Genomic DNA, 20052 nt, shown 5'->3' with positions numbered 1-20052 from the left:
GTGGACTAGGTCCACAGATGCAAGGTCTTAATCAATCTGAATTTGAAAGAAAATCAGGTTGAGGTCTCTAAGGACCAGATGCAAACAGAAACTTGGACCCCTAGGGCCCTGGTATGATAAGGAGTTTTCAAATTCGGTGACCACAGTTAGTGGGGAAACTTGGGTAACGTTTCCAAATAGTACAACTAGCAGCTTGTACAACCTACGAAGCTGCGCATCCTGTTTCAGAGAACATGTATTTATTTAGAATGTAGCCTTTTTCAAGTGGGTCTGCATTATTTCCTGAGAAATCGAAATTAAATAATTCCCCTTTCCTAATAACCAGGGAGACTTACGGTATTCCCAATGAAGAAACAAAGAGGGCACAGGTACTAATAAGTAACTTTATATGACTTGGAATATGGTGGGGCAGGAGCACTCAGGGAACTCCAGTACAAAGCCCTGAGCTGGAGTGGACAAGTCCACAGAATCACGGCCAGGCTCATTAATGCAGCCTGGACTCATAGTTGCCCACACCATACCAGTGCCGTACCAGGCACCGGGGTGCATAGTCCACCAGAGATTTAAACTGGTGGTCCCTGGAAGAGCAGAGAACACTGAGGTAGCCATGGGGCCTCACAGACAATGAGCTGGTGGCTGGGAGGGACTTTAGAAAAAGGAAAAAGGACAAGACTGAGGGTGGCAGAGGGAAAGAAGCAAGAAACAGCAATCCAGCCTGGGAGCAGTAGGGAGAGAAAGCAGAGAACAGCTAACGGAGCCTTGCAGGGGCCAGAACGGAGGGGACAAGAGAACCCAGGGAGGGGACCCAGACAGCAGCAAAGAGAAGACACAGTAGCAGAGAGAGAGAGAGAGAGTACCTTCGAGAGAGTTAACGAGAGGGCTCTGAGCCAGAAGCAAGAGGTGAGGAGAAGCTGAGTCTTCTGGGTCTTTTTTTTCCCCTGCTGAATAGAGCCTTGATTATAGTGTTACCCAATGTCTGGTAAATTTCAGCCTATTCTCTTAACATTTCATGGCAAGAACTACATGAATGCAAAAGGCACCCCAAAGCTAAGAACCCTGAGTCAAATGTGGGCGAAAAACTTGTGCTATAGCTGCGATTAACACCCCAATGTAGGTATATTATTATAAAGGGTGATTTTTCAAAAAAAATTTGTTTTAACCACCAGGTTTATTTTCGTTCCCACTCCAGCCCAATGAGCCTAATGTGAGTCAATCCCCTGCCCCCCCTCCAGTAACAGTTGTTCTTTTGAACCTTATGAATAGGCATCTGATTTAGATTTGAAAGAAATCATTTTAGAAGTGGGTGCAGACTCCCATAAGCACAACTCAGATAAATCCAAGCCAAGGCACCACAGACTCCTTTAAAAATCAAGAAATCTGGTGACCAGCAAGGAGTCAGAGTTACTGTTAAATCTAAACCCAGTGGATGCATTTTCCTCCTTCAGGCTGTAAATTCAGGCATAAGTGGTTTCAAGACCATTCCCTACTTGTGAATTTAATATAGAAAATGTATCTGCAGCTCAACTACAAAAGGGGGAAAATTTCTTTCAATTTTATTGGAGCTCAGCTCCATTATGACTTTGTGGCCTCTGTTAGAGAAAAACATTCTCACATAACGAGCTTTTATATCATTAAGTTGGACATGAAATAACAGTTGATGGTAGCAGCCCCTGCAGGAACTGTCTGGTTTGTGACCCACCATACTGATGCCTAGTTTGCTTGCCTAATCTGGGCAGGGTTTTAGGTGAATACAATAAATAAGTTTAACTTGACCAAGACTGCATGTATGTCCCATGCAATTCCTACAGAATATTATAACAGTGAGAGGTCTGAAAAGCCATTTAAGCTACTTTTTCCCTATAGAAAACAAAAAAGAAAAGCAATGGGGCTTTAAGAAATTTAAACATAGCATATATTGAAGTGCAAACCTACTAAAAATGATCATTTAAATACTTACAATTCCATCTCTATCGGGTGAACCTCTGTAACAAAAAGAAATTTGTAGCTATTAGGAAAATGAATCATTCTTGCTACATAGACTAAAGTATAACAAGAAACATTAACCACCTCTCTCCCCCTCTCCCCTGTTCTCACCCCAGTAAATCCATCGAATGCAAACTAAATCAAAACAAATTGGTCCAGTGGTATTTGAGTGTGAGGAGTGTGTATGTGTATGTGGGAGCGAGATTCTCATTAAAAGCTGAAGTCCAAAAGGCACCAAGTTGCTGCAGCAGTTTTGGTCCCCTTTGAAGAGGAGAGCTCATTAAGTGTCTGTCCCAGTCTATGGCTCCATTTAAAACTAGCACCGGGAATGTAAACCAACTGGTTCTCTCTCATCTTCTCCATGGGAGTGGTCTTGAATTCCCCCGATAAGAAGAAACTACTATGGTATTGTTCAACTTACTTTGAGAATCTGTATTTTCTTCCATATTTCTCTATTTATTGCTCCAGTGATTATAGGAAAGCAGGAAAGGGAGGGCAATGTTTCCTCAGGGCTCACTCTGATGACTCAGGGGAGTTCACCATGGTGGCACTGTGTGTGCCACAGTGCTCAGGAGTAAGGGCTGTAGAATAGGATGACTCTGAGTGTCCAGACTCCACCACTTGTTAGTTCTGTAACCTCTGTAAGCCAGCTTAGATCAAATAATGTATATAAAGAATTTATAACAGTCCCTGATACATAGCGAGTATTAAAAAATGTGGGCTATAATTTTTTCCTCTTACATAATGTCTCTTCACTAGGAACACAAGACTGTCCACATGCAGCCACATTAGACATTGTAGCAATAGAGGAAGTGCAAATGGTTGTGCAAAATAATATCGTTATTTTGAAAAACTGAACTGGAGGAGCCAGAGGAAGGAAGAAGCAAGAGGGTGGTCACCGTATATTTTCCTCTTTTAATTCACTCTGCAAGGAGTTTAAAAAAGTTACCCTTTAAAACACAGAGACCGAATTATGCCTAGGTGGGGACCTGCATTATTTGGAAGAAAACCTTAAGTACTTGAGGTGGACTGCGAAATCTTGAGGAGTTTGGTGTGGTTGGAACTGTTCTTTAGGAGGTGGGACAAGGTGATGAAATTATTGCTTCATGGGGGGGGGCAGAGAGAGAAATGCGGAGAGTTAGTGGGACATCTCCTGGGCTCCAAGATGAGACTCCCCTTCTCCACCAACATCTCCTCCTAAATTAGCAGAATATTTTTACTTGGATTGCAAAACACTTGATGGAGGTTCATCGTTTTTCATAACCAGTTCTGTGCCCATGTGGATACAGGGGCTAGAAGCTGATAGTGCAAGACCATGGGAGTTGACAGAAATCTTAGGGTCCTTGGACATTCCCTGGCTATGGGAATTAGTTGGTTTAAAGAAATTTCTTCTAAATTAGAAGGACAGGAAGAGTCTTAGCTCATTAAACTTATAATTCATTGAACAAACAGTGAGTGCTTATAATTGGCCAGGCACTAGGCTGGGATCTGGGGATAAAACCATGAAGCCATACTCATCACAGAAAGGATAAGACAGGCAAGTAAATCCAGTGAGATAGCATGGCCACAATCAGCTCAGGTGCACAGGAAAGTACAGAGAAAAACTACCAACTCACACTCATCAAAACCAACTTTTCTTTTTAGTACTATATACTGCAAAAAATAAAAGTAAAAAGAGCATTTCTTACTAGAATTTTAAGCTTCTGCTAAAGGAATTGATAAAGAGGTGATTGTATCAACTTTTGCATAGGATATATCCATAGGCACTGATCCTTGTGGGGATGTCTTTGAGGGCAGCAAGTAATAGATATAGAGAAAACAATCTCTGGCGATAGGTCTGGTTGTAGTGCTGCCCATGATTGGTCCAGATACAAGGGTATTCTATAGAGCATCTTAAAGAAGCCACTTGATCTCCTGCATATTGCAGCTATAGGGATGGCATTTCAGAAATTTTAATCAGAAAAATTGTAATTGTATATAGCAGCATTGGTGTCCTCTTCTGATCCTTTGGTCTTAGCCATTGATGGAAATGGGGCTGGTGCTTCCTAGGGTAGTAACAGTAAGCATGGTGGTTAAGAGCACTGGCTCTAGGGCCAGATGCTTGGGTTCATTCAACCTAAATTTCCTGCATAATCTTGGGCAAGTCACTTCATCCCTTTGTGTCGCAGTTTCCTCATCTACAAAATGGCCATGATAATAGCATATACATATACCCCACAGGACAATTAGAGGATTCCATGAGTTTATAGAAGTGAAGAGCCCAAAATAGTGCCCAGAACATAGTAAACACTCATTGAATGTCATCTAGAATACACTTACTATATAATATGACCTCGGATAGGGAGTAGAGAGATTTTAGCAGCCTCAGACACTTGAAGTTCTCAATTCGCTTCCTAACCCTTCTTAGGTAATTTCATATTTTATTTTTAAGTGATTTAAAAAAAAATTAATAGCAGGCTCATTATATTTACTGACTTCTATTTTAAAACTAATCATCTACCATGGACCCTTTGCCTCTGGTTTAAAAAGTGCCAGTTACCACTGCCTTTTTTCTGATACCCTTCTATTGATCTTGTTTATAATTTTGCCCATCTGTTCTTTTTCTTCTGGGTGATAAAAGCCCAGGTGCTTGATTCTGGACAAGAATACTAGTTTCAAGTCTTGTTTTCTGGGTAACCTTCAGCAACTTAATCCCTTTTGGCACTGATTTCTCATCTCTAAAATTGAGATATGACTTCTAACCTTAATGAATTACTGTGAGGATTAAAAGGGATATCAATGCATATAACAGAGCCTGCATAGGGCTGGTCACTTAGCACAGGCTCTTTCCTTTCCTCTCTCCACCAGGCACTGTAATGATGATTAAATCAGGAAGCTCTGGTCCTAACCCCACTCTAACTAAGGAGGTTCAATCAGCTGAAGTTGGGGCTGGTAGTACACCCTGAGGGAACTGCAACAGCTGTGAAAACAGTTGGCATCAACAAAGTTTCAATTATAGCAGATTAACATAAGCATTACCTATAGCTGAAGGGACAGCAAATTCCCAGAGCATTTGGCCGACCTTTTGGGAGAATGATGTATGACCCGATTAGAGACAGGGGTTCATGAAGAGCAAAGGCTGACACTAAACTGTTGATCTTTTGACCGTCACTGCCGCTGGGACCAATTTATGGCTAATTTGCTATCACATAAGTATTTTGGGGTGCTCCAGTGATAAGTTAAGGAGACATGCTTGGGATTCTACAGGCACATGTCTCATCAAAGTACCTCAGATAGATATTGGGCACCTATCAAAGCCATGAGGGAAAATTCCTCACTTTCATACCTTTAGAAATGGTGATGGAAGAGCAGAGCATCGTTCGCATGCACATTAGCTCTGCCTACTCTGGGGAGGTTGTTTGATCTCTTTTCCCTTTTGAGGGAAATTTTTCCTTTTTAATTTTCTTCACAAACCAGAGATTATGTGCAGTCAATTTCAGACACTGTCTTCAAAGAAAAATAGATTTGATTTCTATTAATGATGTTCTCCTGAGATGTGTGTGTCTAACGATGCCCCATATACCCCATGGCACATTGTAGGTGACAAGAGATGTTGCTGACAGGCTGACTGGTAGAGTGTCTGGCTCTTCTGGGAACTTAGATTCCATCTAGTGTAAACTGAGGCCAAGGGAAGGAAAAGCATATTCCCAAGGCTGCGGGAATGCTGGCAACGCTAGAAGCAGAGCCCAGGTCTGCAGGCTCCAGTGACAGAACCATCATCTGTTTTGGAAGTTGTTTAGAAAGGGGCAGTTTCTTTTCTTTTTTTTAAAAAATACATTTTATTGATTTTAGAGAGGATGGATGAGGGAGAGAGAGATAGAAACATCAACGATGAGAGAGAATCATCGATTGGCTGCCTCCTGCACTCCCCCAACTGGGGATCAAGCCCGCAACCAAGACATGTGCCCTTGGTGGGAATCGAACCTGGGACCCCTCAGTCCACAGGCCGATGCTCCATCCATTGAGCCAAACCAGCCAGGGCAAAAGGGGCAGTTTCTTAAGAAACAATAGTAATTATGTAGTCCTCAAAAAATATTCCTGAGGAGAGATCAACCAAAGGACTTGTATATATGCATATAAGCATAACCAGTGGACACAGACACCAGGGGGGTGAGGGCATGAATAGAAGGTTGGGGTGGGGTGGGGAGAGGGTTATAGGGGGATAAGGACACACATGTAATACCGTAATCAATAAAAAAATATTCCTAATTCAATCATTTTGAACAGGGGTGAGGAATGTCTGGTGCTAGGGCCATATAAGGCCCACAGGATCATTTAGTCTGGCCCTGCCAAGGCAACTGCAGGCGGGATTAAAAATTCAATAAACCTGGGAGCTTTTTTCATAGCAACATAAATTTATATTAAGTGAATTATATTAAGCAAATGATGTTATACATATCCAAATGATCCTTGGCAGAAAAAATGGTTCCCTACCCCTAATATAGAACAAGACTAGAGTAAAGGTAATTTTCATGAAATAATTATTTACCAAAAGAAAAAGCACAAAGAAAATGTAAGAACAGGTGTCTTAATATTTGCTATCTATATTAACAAATAGCTTTTATTTTTCCCTTATCCTTTATATTCTCTGGTTTCAAGGTTGCCCACTGCCTAGAGAAGGAAGCCCAAGTGACACGGCCTGGCACTTATTATCTGGTCCTGATGTCCTTTCCAGATTTGCCTCCAATGATCATTCTTACCTGGTAAGAATGGTAGGTCAACTGCCTTATTTGTCTTGTCCTGAATACCAGTTGACTTTTCCACCTTGCTGCTTTGGCTGTTGTTCCTTTAGCATGAAATGCCTGTCCTCAACTTGAAGGTCAAACTCGAAGTTCTTCCCTCCCTGAAGCTTCAGTGATCATTTGTCCAAATGTGAGCTTTTCTACCCTCAAACTCCCATGAACTTCATTTTTATTTGCTCATAAGGAACTTACCACATATTAATTTGTATTAGTAATAATGAGTAGTGTTGCTGCCATTTATTGAGCATTGACTAAGTAATAGGTCCCAAACTAGTCATTTCAAATGTTATTTCATTTTGTTATATGAAAGCTATTTCAGTTTGTGTGCTAGATATTTTATCCCATCTATAATAATAAAAGGGTAATATGCTAATCAGACCGGACATCCTTCCAGACAAAGCTGGAGCTTGAGGGAAGCAGCCCGGGTCCCGGGTGCCTGCTGGTGGCTGGAGGAGGGAAGCCTGGGTTTGGGGTGCCTGCTGGCGGCCAAAGAGAAACCTGGGTCCCAGGTGCCGGAGGGAAGCCAGTGCCAGCAGCCGGGGGGAGGAAGGCCTACTCTTGCATGAATTTTCATGCATCGGGCCTCTAGTGAATTATAAAATCTTGGAGGACAAGGACACAGGCAATGCTAAGCAGCCTGTGATAAAATGTATGCACGATAAAAATATAAAGGAAGAAAAGCTAAAGGTGATAAGTAAATGTAACCTTCTCCATTTTTACCTGTGCCCAAGTAACTATTGGTTTTCACATTTTCTAACTTTCTTTCATGGATTTCAGCCAAATGATGGGTTTAATGGGCTCATTATTCTGATTTATGCAGACCACACAAGGTCTTCAGTTTTACATGACCACAACCAGCTGCAGGGGAGTAATGGTGCAGTCATTACACTGGTCTTGGCTGGAATCCTGAGTTCCCGGCCTTCTTACTTTCCATGTGTAAGTTACGTGCCTGCCTCTAAGCGGCACCTGAGATTTTTGTGTCTGAGCTAAATACTCTAAGGACTATTCAAGATGGTCAAATAAATGGAATAGAATTGTTACATCATTGGACATTTTCAAGATGGGTTTATTAGAGTCTGTGGGCAATTGATGATCTTGGGTGTGATCATTTAAACATGTAAAAGTATCCACAGGGTTATTTCTGGCACTGGCTTCTTATTTGCAGCCAAATAGCCTATCCTGTGAATTCTGTTGATTTACAGTTTTGCTTGTACAAAATCTTGGCATCAAGTAAAAGCTTTGGAATGTTATCTGAACAAATTTTTGTTTCTGGCTAGGCCTAATCTACCTAAACAGGTGTTTTTGCTTCTTCATTTCACTCAGAGCAAACCTAGAGGTGGTAATAAATACTCTCAGTCCCCACAGAAGTAACAGTAACACTTCCTGCCTCCCAGATTTCTGGGAAGCATGGTTATCAAGTTATAAAATAATAACATGTGGTGAAAAACTGAACACATGATGAAAAGTCTTTATCTTTGTAGAGTAAATCTAAGAACCATTTATGCCTAACAGTTACAATTTACCCAGAAACAGAATAGTACACAATATCCCAGAAGACTCTATGTCCTCTAAGTGACAATGACAACAGCATCTCTTTGAGGAGGCAAACTTTTAAAAGACTTACGTAGAATCAGTGTCCTTTTCTTTCTTCCGTATCCCAAAGGCCTTCCTTGTACGTTTTTTCAATCCTGTGGGAAAACAACAAAGGGTCAAAGCAATCTATTTTTTATTTGAATGTTCCTGGCAACATTCATATAAACATAATTTAAAAGTTGCAACACATCCCTTAAATTTGAATGTTCAAAAAGCAGGGAAAGTTTCTTCAATCGGGTGTATATATATATATATATATAAGTGTGTATGTGCATATAACTCACTAATATATATATATATTAATATTTTTATTGATTTTAGAGAGGAAGGGAGAGGGAGAGAGAGATAGAAACATCAATGATGAGAGAGAATCATTTATCAGCTGCCTCCTGCACACCCCACACAGGGGATTGAGTCCACAACCTAGGCATGTGCCCTGACAGGGAACTGGACTGTGACCTCCTGGTTCATAGGTCGATGCTCAATCACTGAGCTATGCTGGGCCCCTATTATATTTTCCAACAGATGTCTAGCAAAGATTCAGCGCTGTAAGTTCTTAGCACCATAAGAAACAGAAGAATGTAAAAGAATGAAAAGGAGACCAGGGCATGGTATTGCAAGCTTTTCTTAGAATATTGTTATTCATACTCAAATTGGCCCCGCCAAGAAACCAAGTTACAGATTTAGAAGAATAGCAATTTCCAGGTTAGATATATTCTTGAGACGTGGATAATTCCAAGACACAGAATATGGAAAAAAACATAGCAGGAGAGCTACACTGGCCTGATACATCTTTGTATCCCATATTCCCATCTCACCTTTTTCTATTTCTTCAATTCTGTGACTAGACTGGATTGTTAGCCATTCTTAGAATATACCCCAACATCTGTAGTCCAGTATCTGTTGCTTCCTTATGTGGTCCTTACCGCTGGCTAAAATGCCTTTCCTATTTTGTTGATATTTAGAATGTTAATTCATCCTTTACATCCTAGCCAATGTCATCTCAGCGAGGCTGTCTCAGTCCTGGTGGTGTAAGAAACTGACTATCCTGTGCTTCTCCCAAATGTTGCTCTTTTATCAACCTGTTTCACTTACTAGTTCCTGTGTCTGTTACCCTGCTAGGCTGTCAGTCTTTCTATGACAGAGGCCAAGGTTCCTACATTTGTATGTCCCTTATACCAAGTGCAAGTACCAGATAATATTTGTTGACTTAAAATATCTCCCAGGAAGCATCACGCAGGCAGGGTAGAGATAAGGAGACTCCTTTCTGCCATCCTGGACAAAGCCCAGTCTTCATTTCTCCATTCTTACCCTGTCAAGGCTTTGCTTGAGATTCACATTTCCTATATGTTCCACAGTTACATGTGTGACTTGTGTTTCTTATGTTAGTGAGTGTTATTCAAACATGCTAAATGCCTACATATTCAAAACCTTAGGTATTTTTCCGGTAGTTTGGAAAGTCTTCTTGACAAATTGGAGTGGAAAAGTCACTGACTTCAGGGTTTGTTTGGCACTATCAGGTGGAACAAAGGGAAAATCATGACAGACTCAGTGATTTGATGACACCTTCTTCCAAAACATGTGAGTCAGCCCAAATTTCTCACATTATCTGAGTCACTCATTATTTGGCTTTTAGGGTACTACTCAAATTTAATCTCCAAAGTGCATCTGTTCAGTCTAATTTTGCATTTTCATAGTTATTTCATATTAAACATTTAGGTCTTTAAAATGTCAGTGTTTGTTTAAAAAAAATACGTCCCACATAAACGTATTCTTCCTTTCTCTCCACAGGAGAAATTTTAGGAAAACAAAGTTATTGACATTTAAAAAGCTAGTCACCTACAATATTTAGGACACTTTGGCTCCAGTCATTTTTAACTTTGTTAAAAACTTTCTTCCTTCTCACCTCTGCCTTACCTCCTTATAGAGACAAAATATCAGTTACAATCATCATTTCCTCCTTTAATTTTCCTTGGGCTTCTGAGTTTCTTAATTGGTTCCTCCATGCTTCTAATTTAGCTTTGGGTTAATAATGAATGTTATATTCATTTTATATATATAAACTAATCACTACTGGTTTTTATAGGACCATAAAACAAATGCTATTATTATATTACGTTTTATTTTCTAGAACTTTAACATGATTAAGAAATAGCATGCCCTACCAAATAGATCAGAAAATACATGCAAATTCCAGTAATTCTTGTATTAAATTAGTAACAAAACAGGCAACAGTAGTTTTTCATAGACTGTCCTGTTTTTGACCACCAATCTGGATAATAGCCAATATGAACTAGGTTATGAATGTCACGAGTTGTCCATTTTCCAGTGAAAAGTACACTGGATCGGGATTCAGAAGACAGAGTCCATTCCCAGGATCATTTCTAATTGTGGAGTTGAATACAAGTTACATTCCTTTTGGATTTTGATCTCTCAAGCCTATAACAAATCAGCCAATAATACTAAAGGATAAAAGAATTTGCACATGTTCACAAAATGCTATGAAAATTTGTATTTTTAGTTTCATTGAAAGTCATGTTTCCCATACGTAGGATACAGCTATACATGGAATATATACAAGAATACACTAAAGATGTGACATTCCAGAAAATCAAAACAAATCCAACTGGTGAACTAAAAAAAAAAAAAAAAATTCATTAAAACCTTTTTCTCCCATAAAAAGTGGTAAAGATTGAGGAAGTTTAGGAAAGTATGAAGAAAACTCTGAATAAAGCAAACAAAGTTATAAAATGTAAAAGTCATTCATATCTTAGCAGCACTTTGAGAAGATTCAGGAAGAAACAACTGCACCAACTGTGTTAAAAGTTAGTAGGCCAGAGGGAAGGGGATGGGCAAAGGCTGGGTGGAGGTGGGCAAAGGCGGGGGGTGGGGGGGGATAGGGACAGTTGCAATAGTGTAAACAATAAAAAAAGTGAATGGAAAGGTGTGGGTATGTTTTTTTAGAGTTTATTTTAAAATTTCAAAGAAATTCTTTGAAAAAATGATGGTCAAAGACCTTACAGGGATAACAAGTTTTAGACACTATCTATAATAATAAAAATGTAATATGCTAATTGGACCAGACAGCCGAACGACCTTCTGGACATCCTTCCTGAGATCCTTCTGGACAATTTTCCAGACGAGGTTGGGGCTGCGAAGGCTGAGGCAGCCAGGGCTGCGAGGGCCCAGCCCCTTGAATGAATTTCGTGCACTGGGCCACTAGTATATGATAATCTGATAAGCTTAACAAAACACTATGTCTAATGATTCTTCATTTATGACCCCAGAACTCCATGAACATTTAAAAGTAATTTTCTACAGTGTAGTTTTTTCTGGGCTGGGACATGAATTTTTTTGGTCAACTATATATTCTTTACCAAAATGGGAGGGAAAAATAGTGTTTTTGAGAAATGAAGTGACTTTTCCCTTGCCAATATATCAAAACAGAGAGCTCTAAAAAAAAAATGTTATTGTTTTGATGATCGGGGACTAGAAGGGTTCTCTCCCAAGCTGTGGAACTGAGAACATTTTTCAGTGTGCATCCAGAACTGCCTTCTTAGATCAGCCACACAGGAAGTCTGGCCTCTAGATTCTCTCCACCTAATTTAGATTCTTTTGGCTTCCTTTGGGATTATGGGAGAAGCTAGTCAAGTCTGGGAACAACAACAACACAATTAAAAATAGACTGATTTTTTTTTTTTTTTGGTCAAACATTTATTTATTTATTTATTTTTATTTTTATATATATATTTTTAAATCTTTATTGTTCAGATTACATTTGTTCCTCTTCCCCCCCCCCCCATAACTCCCCTCCTTCCAGTTCCCACCCCACCCTCCGCCCTCACTCCCACCCACTGTCCTCATCCATAGGTGCATGATTTTTGTCCAGTCTCTTCCCACATCTCCCATTCCCCTTTCCCCCCCAAGAATAGTCAGTCCATTCCCTTTCTATGTCCCTGATTCATTATAATCACCAGTTCATTCTGTACATCAGATTATTTATTCACTTGATTCTTAGATTCACTTGTTGATAGATGCATGTTTGTTGTTCACAATTTGTATCTTTACCTTTTTCTTCTTCTTCTTCTTAAAGGACACCTTTCAGCATTTCGTATAATACTGGTTTAGTGGTGATGAACTCCTTTAGCTTTTCCTTATCTGTGAAGCTCTTTATCTGACCTTCAATTCTGAATGATAGCTTTGCTGGATAAAGTAATCTTGGTTGTAGGTTCTTGGTATTCATCACTGAATATTTCTTGCCATTCCCTTCTGGCCTGCAAAGTTTCTGTTGAGAAATCAGCTGACAGTCGTATGGGTATTCCCTTGTAGGTAGTTGACTTTCTTTCTCTTGCTGCTTTTAAGATTCTCTCTTTGTCTTTTGCCCTTGGCATTTTAATTATGATGTGTCTTGGTGTGGTCCTCTTTGGATTCCTTTTGTTTGGGGTTCTCTGCGCTTCTAGGACCTCTAAATCCATTTCTTTCACCAGGTGGGGGAAGTTTTCTGCCATTATTTCTTCAAATAGGTTTTCAATATCTTGCTGTCTCTCATCTTCTGGCACTCCTATTATTCTGATGTTGGTACGCTTGTAGCTGTCCCAGAGGCTCCTTACACTATCTTCACACTTTCGGATTCTTTTTTCATTTTGCTTTTCCAGTTGGGTGTTTTTTTGCTTCTTCGCATTTCAAATCTTTGGTTTGATTCTTGTGCTCCTCTGGTCTGCTATTGGGTATAATATTCTTTATTTCAGACTGTGTATGCTTACTTTCTAGTTTCTTTATCATAGCATCGAGGGTCTCATTAGTTTTCGTGAGGCTCTGCTCAAGTTTATTGCAAGCCCTCAAAATTGCGATTTTTAGCTCCATATCCTCCATTTCTGTCATGTTTTTTTGTCTCCGCATCTTTTATGCTTTCTTGGTGCACCCCCTTGTGGTATTTGTGCACAGTCTTGTTCTAGTTAAGCCTTAATTGTTGTAGTTAATACTAGAGGGATTTGACCACCAGGTTGACTGGCTGTGAGAATCAGCTGTGTCAAATAGACTGATTTTTAAGAGGGTAGAAATGCTTATTTCAAAATAGGCAGTCCTGGATATGACATCCTATCTAATAAAGAGGGAATATGCTAATTGACACTCACACCATTGCAAAGATGGTGGCACCTACAGCCAATAAGGAGGAAATATGCTAATTGACTGCCCTTCCATCAAAGATGGCAGAGCCCACAGCCAATAAGGAGGGAATATGCTAATTGACTGTCCCACCCTCAAAGCTGGTGGTGCCCACAGCCAATAAGGAGGGAATATGCTAAATGACTGTCCCACCCTCAAAGATGGTGGTGCCCACAGCCAATAAGGAGGGAATATGCTAATTGACTGCCACACCCCCAAATATGGTGGTGCCCACAGCCACAAGATGGAAGTGCCCAGTCCCCCCAGCCTTGCCGCACACCTGCCTCTGGAGTCCCACAGTCCCCTTAGCCCCCCAGTTGCCCAGGGCTGGCCCGAGGCACAGGCAAGCCTTGGATAGTGGCTTCCCAGCTACCCAGGGCCACAACAGGCTCAGGTAACCAGGGCCGGCTGAGGCTTGTGCTCTGGCAGTGGCAGCAGCAGAGGTGTGATGGGGCGTCACCTTCCCTTGATCGCTGGGTCGCCTCCCGCCCCTGAGGGCTCCCGAACTGTGAGAGGGGGCAGGCCGGGCTGAGGGACCGCCCCCTCCAGTGCATGAATTTTCATGCACTGGGCCTCTAATAAGATAATGAAATAAAGCAACAAATGTAGCAGCTGACAACAGAGATGCGACACATGGACAGTACAAAAAAAATTTCATTATTGTAACACTGCTAGCTACCATTACTGAGGTCCTGACTATTGGCCAGGAACTAGTTGCTTTGCATATATTGTCCTATTTAATTCTCTTACAAACCTTGTGAAAAAATAGAAGGTGTTTTCATCTCAAAGTGATGGCCCTAACGATTTGACTAAGTTAGATTTTATTATCATCATCTCCAGGGAGGAAACTGAAGGCTCCTCTTCTACCACTGCTCCCTCAAATGTTGAAGTTCTTCCAGACTTTGTCCTAGCTGCCTCTATATCCTCTACCTGAGGCAAGTCCATCCACTCACATGGTTTCATTTGCCATCTGTATGTAGATGAACTGTGAATCTGTAGATGAGGCCCAGTACTATCTCATGAGTTTATGAATATGCAGTACTTTTTCTCAGAGTCAGGCTTTTATAAATCAACATTAGATTTCTTCAAATGCCTCAAGGCTCCATTTATTATACATACTAGTGCTAACTGAAAGAAGCCAGATATAAAAAATCATATATAGTATGATTTTATTTATATAAAATTTCCAAAGTAGGATGTTTCATTAATACAGAAAGCAGATTAGAGGTTGCCAAGGGCAGATGGAGGGGGACCCAGGGAGTGATACAAAGTTCCCGAACTAGATTGTGGTGATGGTTGCACAACATTGAGAATGAACTAAATACCACCAAATTGCACAATTTAAAATGCCCAAATGGGAAATTTTATGTTATGTGTATTTTAACACACACACACACACACACACACACACACACACACGGGGGGGGGGGGGGGGGGGAGAGAGGGAGAGAGGGAGAGAGAGAGAGAGAGGGAATAGTTGAGAAGGAAAAGATGGAAAGATGGAAGGGAGTGAGAAAGAAATACAATCAGGTGACACCTGGAAGGGAGAGGAATCCAGGCCTTCTTTGTAAACTAAAGATCTGGGATCACGTCCCAATTTGACCTTTTGCTGGTTGTGATTTGCAGCAAAATGTATAGAGAATCCAAGAGGTACTATGTTACTTTCTATATAAAATTCATATCCTCACAGGATATGAGGTTTGGAGGAACAGCCTCAGTTTCTCTCTCTGTAATTACTAAGAGTAAGGAGAAGTCAGTGCTTGTTCACTGAGTACCTTATATGTGCCAGGCACTATGCTAAGCGTTTTACACACACTAACTCTTTCAACAAGCATGGAAGGTATTACAAACCCTCTATTTTGTGGATTAAGAAACAGACTCAAAGTGATTAAGTTCCTCTTCCAAGATCACTAAACAAACAAGTGATAAGAGCAAGATTTGGAGGCAAGCTCAGCTACTTCTTACAGAGTATTCATGAGGGTTCTGGTAGTCCCTCAACGCCCAGGGCAATGCCTGGTACATAGTGAACACACCATCAGTGTTTATTTAACACATTTTTAAAAAGCCATGCAAAGTTTGTATAATAATTAAAACAAAAATGAATGAATTTTCCTGATGTTTGCAATCTACGTTCCACTGATGTTCAGTTTTTGTTTAATATTCATTGTGTATACAGAATTATTAAAGAAGGAAAAGGACTCCAACTGCACAGGATGGACCTACCTGAATGCCCAGGCATTAGGCCAGGGACCCAGGGAGAGGGATGAGCTGTGACCCCACCACATTTTTAGGTGAAGAATGTGCACAATGGCACATTGAAAAGCTCAATTTAGCCCAAAAACACATCATATAAATATAAACGAATAGATGTCAATTTGTTAAGTACTACTTACAATGTTTTAGAAAGTATGTCAGGAACTTCCTTATCTTAGCCTTACACAATCTTATAAGGTGGGAGCTATTATTGTATTGACTAGAGGCCTGGTGCATGAATTCGTGCACCAGTGGGGTCCCTCAGCCTGGCCTGTGGGATCAGGCCGAAACCGGCTCTCCGACGCCCCCCAAGGGGTCCCGGATTGTGAGAGGGCACAGGCCAGACTGAGGGACCTCACTGGTGCATGATCAGGGCCAGGGAGGGATGCGGGAGGTTGGCCAGCCAGGGAGGGCCCAAGGTTGAGCTCCAGGGCATGTCCGTCCCATCTCGCTCAGTTCCCATCAGTCAGACTCCAGCTGCAAGCTTACCTATCGGTCGGAGCATCTGCCCCCTAGTGGTCAGTGCACATCATAGCAACTGGTCGACCGGTCAACTGTCTGCCCCATGATGGTCAGTGCACGTCATAGCGAGCAGTTGAGCGGCCTTAGCATATCATTAGCATATTACGCTTTGATTGGTTGAATGGACAACTGGACACTTATCATATTAGGCTTTTATTATATAGGATTATATACCTACCATGGGGCATGAGGAATAAATGGTGCCTGGTCACTCAGGAAGTAATTGACCACATTTCAAAGTCCCTCTGCCTAACTACAGAATCCATGCCCTTCATTTCTTTGAAATATCTTTCTGTTAGTCATCACAGTTCATTTGTCCTCTTGTTAGAAAGCAACCAACAAACATACATGCAAAACAACAATAACAAACCTTGATTTTTTTTAATTGAAAAGGCTATTTTTAGCTCAGCCCTTGTGGCTCAGTGGTGGAGTGTCCACCCATGAACCATCAGGTCACAGTTTGATTCCTGGTCAGGCACATGCCCTGGTTGTGGGCTTAATCCCCAGTGGAAGGTGTGTAAGAGACAGCCGATCAATGATTCTCTCTCATCATTGACGTTTCTATCTCTCTCCCTCTCCCTTCCTCTCTGAAATCAATAGCAATATATTAACAAAACATTTTTAGAAAAATTGGGCTGCACGTTTTGTAAAAACAAAGACTGAATTTTGCATATTTAAATCATTTTATGCTGCCCAGCAAACATAAGGAGACCCAATAAAGGTTTGCTAAAAAGATGATTTCTGTAATAAATATAAATTTTTAGTTTGAGTCTTCATGAGTTTGGAGGGTTATTCAAAGGTGAATCACATGTAATAGAATTACTTATTTTCTGCAAGAACCCAAGCCAAACATTTGGCCTCAGTAATAAAAACCAGGCTAATTTAATTGTGCTGGGCATAATGCACATACTGATAGCAACTCTAGACTGACAATATCCATTCATTATGATGTTCAATGCATTTCTGTCAGGAAAGATTATGATGCTTTGCATATCAGCTCTTCTTCTAAATTTTAAATATAGGTATGGTAATCCAACTCAGATTCTTTAATCTTCAGAAAGATGTAAGACCAGTTAAGATGAAGGCCAGTCCCGCCCATGATTTTTAAATGATATTTATGATTTCCAGTGCCTAGACTGGAATTGGCCACATTTATGGAAGGTGCTTAATAAAGGTGAGTCCCAGGAAATATGAAAAGTTGAGTTCAGTGTCTAGCTGAACAGGGTAGTCACTCAACAAATGTTTGTTGGTTTCTCTACATATTTGCAATTCTAACCAAAATTGTTTAAAACTGGTGGGTGTGTGCTCCTTGGTCTGAATACTTTACTTCACTTTTATGTGACTCAGGAAATCTTAGGGACCATTGTACTTAGCAAGAACAAGCGTTCTTTACATGATAGTACTCCAACATTCTGAGCTAAGCCTATTGGGAGAAATGTGCATCTTAGTAATATATTACATTAGAAGCTCAACATTTGATACATGGAAGTTCATGTTAGTGTACTAAAATGGAGATGGTTAGAAGGCAATTATGACCTTTAAGGGCTACAAATAGTAATGACTTTAAAAAAATATTTAACCTCTTGTGACATGGAGGAAAATGTTAAAGAGAAGATCATTCTGGGACAGGTTCAAATCTCATCTTCACCACCTCCTGGGGCAAGTTACTTAACCTCTCAGAATCTCAGTTTTCTTAGTTATATATCATGAAAGATTCTGAGTTTAAACCACACCTAAATAATACCGAGAATATATTACATATCACTTTATACAGATTTCTTTTGCTTTTCTTGCAGATTTGATTTATAAAGCAACTAGAAATCAACTATTTTAACTAACTGCATAAGAGTAACTAAATGCCTGGTTTCAGTACTGATAGCATCTCTATAGCTCTATTCCTTTAGAAATTCAACATCAAAAATAAAAAATAATCACATTTTCAAAATCCCAAGTTTTTTTGGTTACAGCTATAGCAATAATAAAACCAAACTTGGTCTCAATAAATGTAATTTACTAACTTCTATTGTAAAAGATAAGTAGGGATTAAAAGACTCAGTAATACAACTATCTCCTGTAACAGGAGAAGATGTACAAGTCTATTACAAATTTTATTCAGCTGGTCTTTCTAGCATGATCTGAAAGTAAACCAATATTCCTTCTACTTAGGTTAGTGGTACATAAAATGTGGAGCTTCCAGCTCCCACTCTGGTGGGAAGACACATCACCTTACTTGGAGAACACTTCAAACACTAGTGAAATTAATTTGATCTGATCCATGAGGACATTGCTATGTAAAGTTGTTTCTCTCTTATTCTTTCTTTTTCTCTGTCATTTCTCTTCCCACATTGATTGATTCTCTTCTGTCCTTCCATCTCCAGAGCCTCCTCAGCCTGACAGTGACATGTACACAGAAACAAAGCTAATGGTCCTGCTCAGATGGACTCTGGTTTTCAGACATAAATAGAAATATTCAATTGAATCTTAATTCACCAAATCTCACTTTCAAAACATTCCACTTCAACAAGAAAATACATCTAAAAGAAAGCAAACTGGATTATAACACAAGTACTTTTCACATGCCCTTGCCTTTTTATGTATTATCCAGAAAGAAAGGAGCAAGTCCGTTAGTAAAATCTCTAAATTGTCACTATGTGTACCTTTTAGTACTGTCAGTTAAATTCTTCAAAGCTGAATTAAATGAGAAAGCTGGGATATGTCCTATATAGAATTGTTTTGGTTTAATTCTAACTGACTACATGGAAGTAGAGAGGTGGACAGAGGAAAGGAGATTTGTATGGCACTGCTGACCCAACACACCATAGGCTATTAGCCAACTTTATTTACTAGCAAGAATCTATGAAATCTTCTTCTAAAATGAAATGGTCAAAGTTAAAAATATATAGACATGGAGTTATATATTTTTTAAAAATCAGATTTCAGATAAGCATACACAAAATAAAGATCTAAAAGGAAACTAAATACAGTTCTTTTGAGAGGCCTTAAAGGTCTCTGGGATGCATGTGGGTTAATCCTGTTTGCAAAATTTATAGTAATAATAATAATGGCCATGCATCTATTTATTCACTTGCCCTCTATCCATTCATTGTTCCATCTGTCCACTCATCCACCCACCTACCCATCTATCCTTTGGCTATAAGTTTCAATAGGTAACAAAGTTCATTGTCATGAAATTATTCTGGGTAGATCATATAAATCAATCAAGTTGCAACGAAAATCTGCTCTTCTTTAGTCTATTCTCATTGGAGATAGAAAATATCAAGTCAACCCCCTGGAAAAAATCATTGGTAGGCTTGCAGATTTACTAAGCCATCCCCTTAAGCATCTTCTTAGGCTAAATGGTCATATTATTATTCCCTTTATTTACAGATCTTATATTTCAAAATTTAAATTTGTGTTTGTTACTCTACTAATGATTCTCTAATTCTAAGTCCTCATGTTTTTCTAGCAAGCTCAAATGGCAAAATTTCCCATTAGTGGTCAGTATTCTCTCCATCAACCTCCCAGGATTGGGTAGGGATATAATTCCAGCCTTTCATTCCGTGTGTAGAGTCACAAAAATTCCTGAGTATTTGGGATAGCCTCATCTTCTCATTCAGTGGTTGAAAAAATAGGAACCTGTTGAACAGCTATACCAGGGACTCTTCTGAGCTAGAGATATAGTATCTAATATCACCCTTGAATTATGTGAGATTAGTTATAAAAATCCTAAAATACCTCCCTTCAATTAAGTAGC

At 39.9% G+C, this 20052-nt stretch overlaps 1 protein-coding gene across 28 annotated transcripts in view; it reads right to left on the bottom strand.

The window, feature by feature from the left end:
* Positions 1–20052, bottom strand: part of SGIP1 (SH3GL interacting endocytic adaptor 1) — a 214681-nt gene that overhangs the window by 106046 nt on the left and 88583 nt on the right. For 16 of the 28 annotated variants that reach the window (XM_070405310.1, XM_070405327.1, XM_070405311.1 and 13 more), the window contains exons 2-3: positions 8389–8452; positions 1958–1982 (exon numbers count right to left, since the gene is read on the bottom strand). In XM_070405310.1, the coding sequence (XP_070261411.1) occupies positions 1958–1982; positions 8389–8452 (89 nt within the window). Of the gene's footprint in view, positions 1–857; positions 942–1957; positions 1983–8388; positions 8453–20052 lie in introns of all 28 variants that reach the window. The other 12 variants (XM_070405306.1, XM_070405309.1, XM_070405307.1 and 9 more) reach the window with 1 other exon arrangement.

The sequence above is a fragment of the Myotis yumanensis genome, unplaced genomic scaffold (genome assembly GCF_028538775.1).
Source record: "Myotis yumanensis isolate MYYU_CA2020_CCGP unplaced genomic scaffold, mMyoYum1.0.hap1 SCAF_2, whole genome shotgun sequence".
NCBI classification, from domain to species: Eukaryota; Metazoa; Chordata; class Mammalia; order Chiroptera; family Vespertilionidae; genus Myotis; species Myotis yumanensis.
The sequence above is the reverse complement of the archived record's forward strand: the minus strand, read 5'-3'. Positions and strand labels throughout refer to the sequence as shown.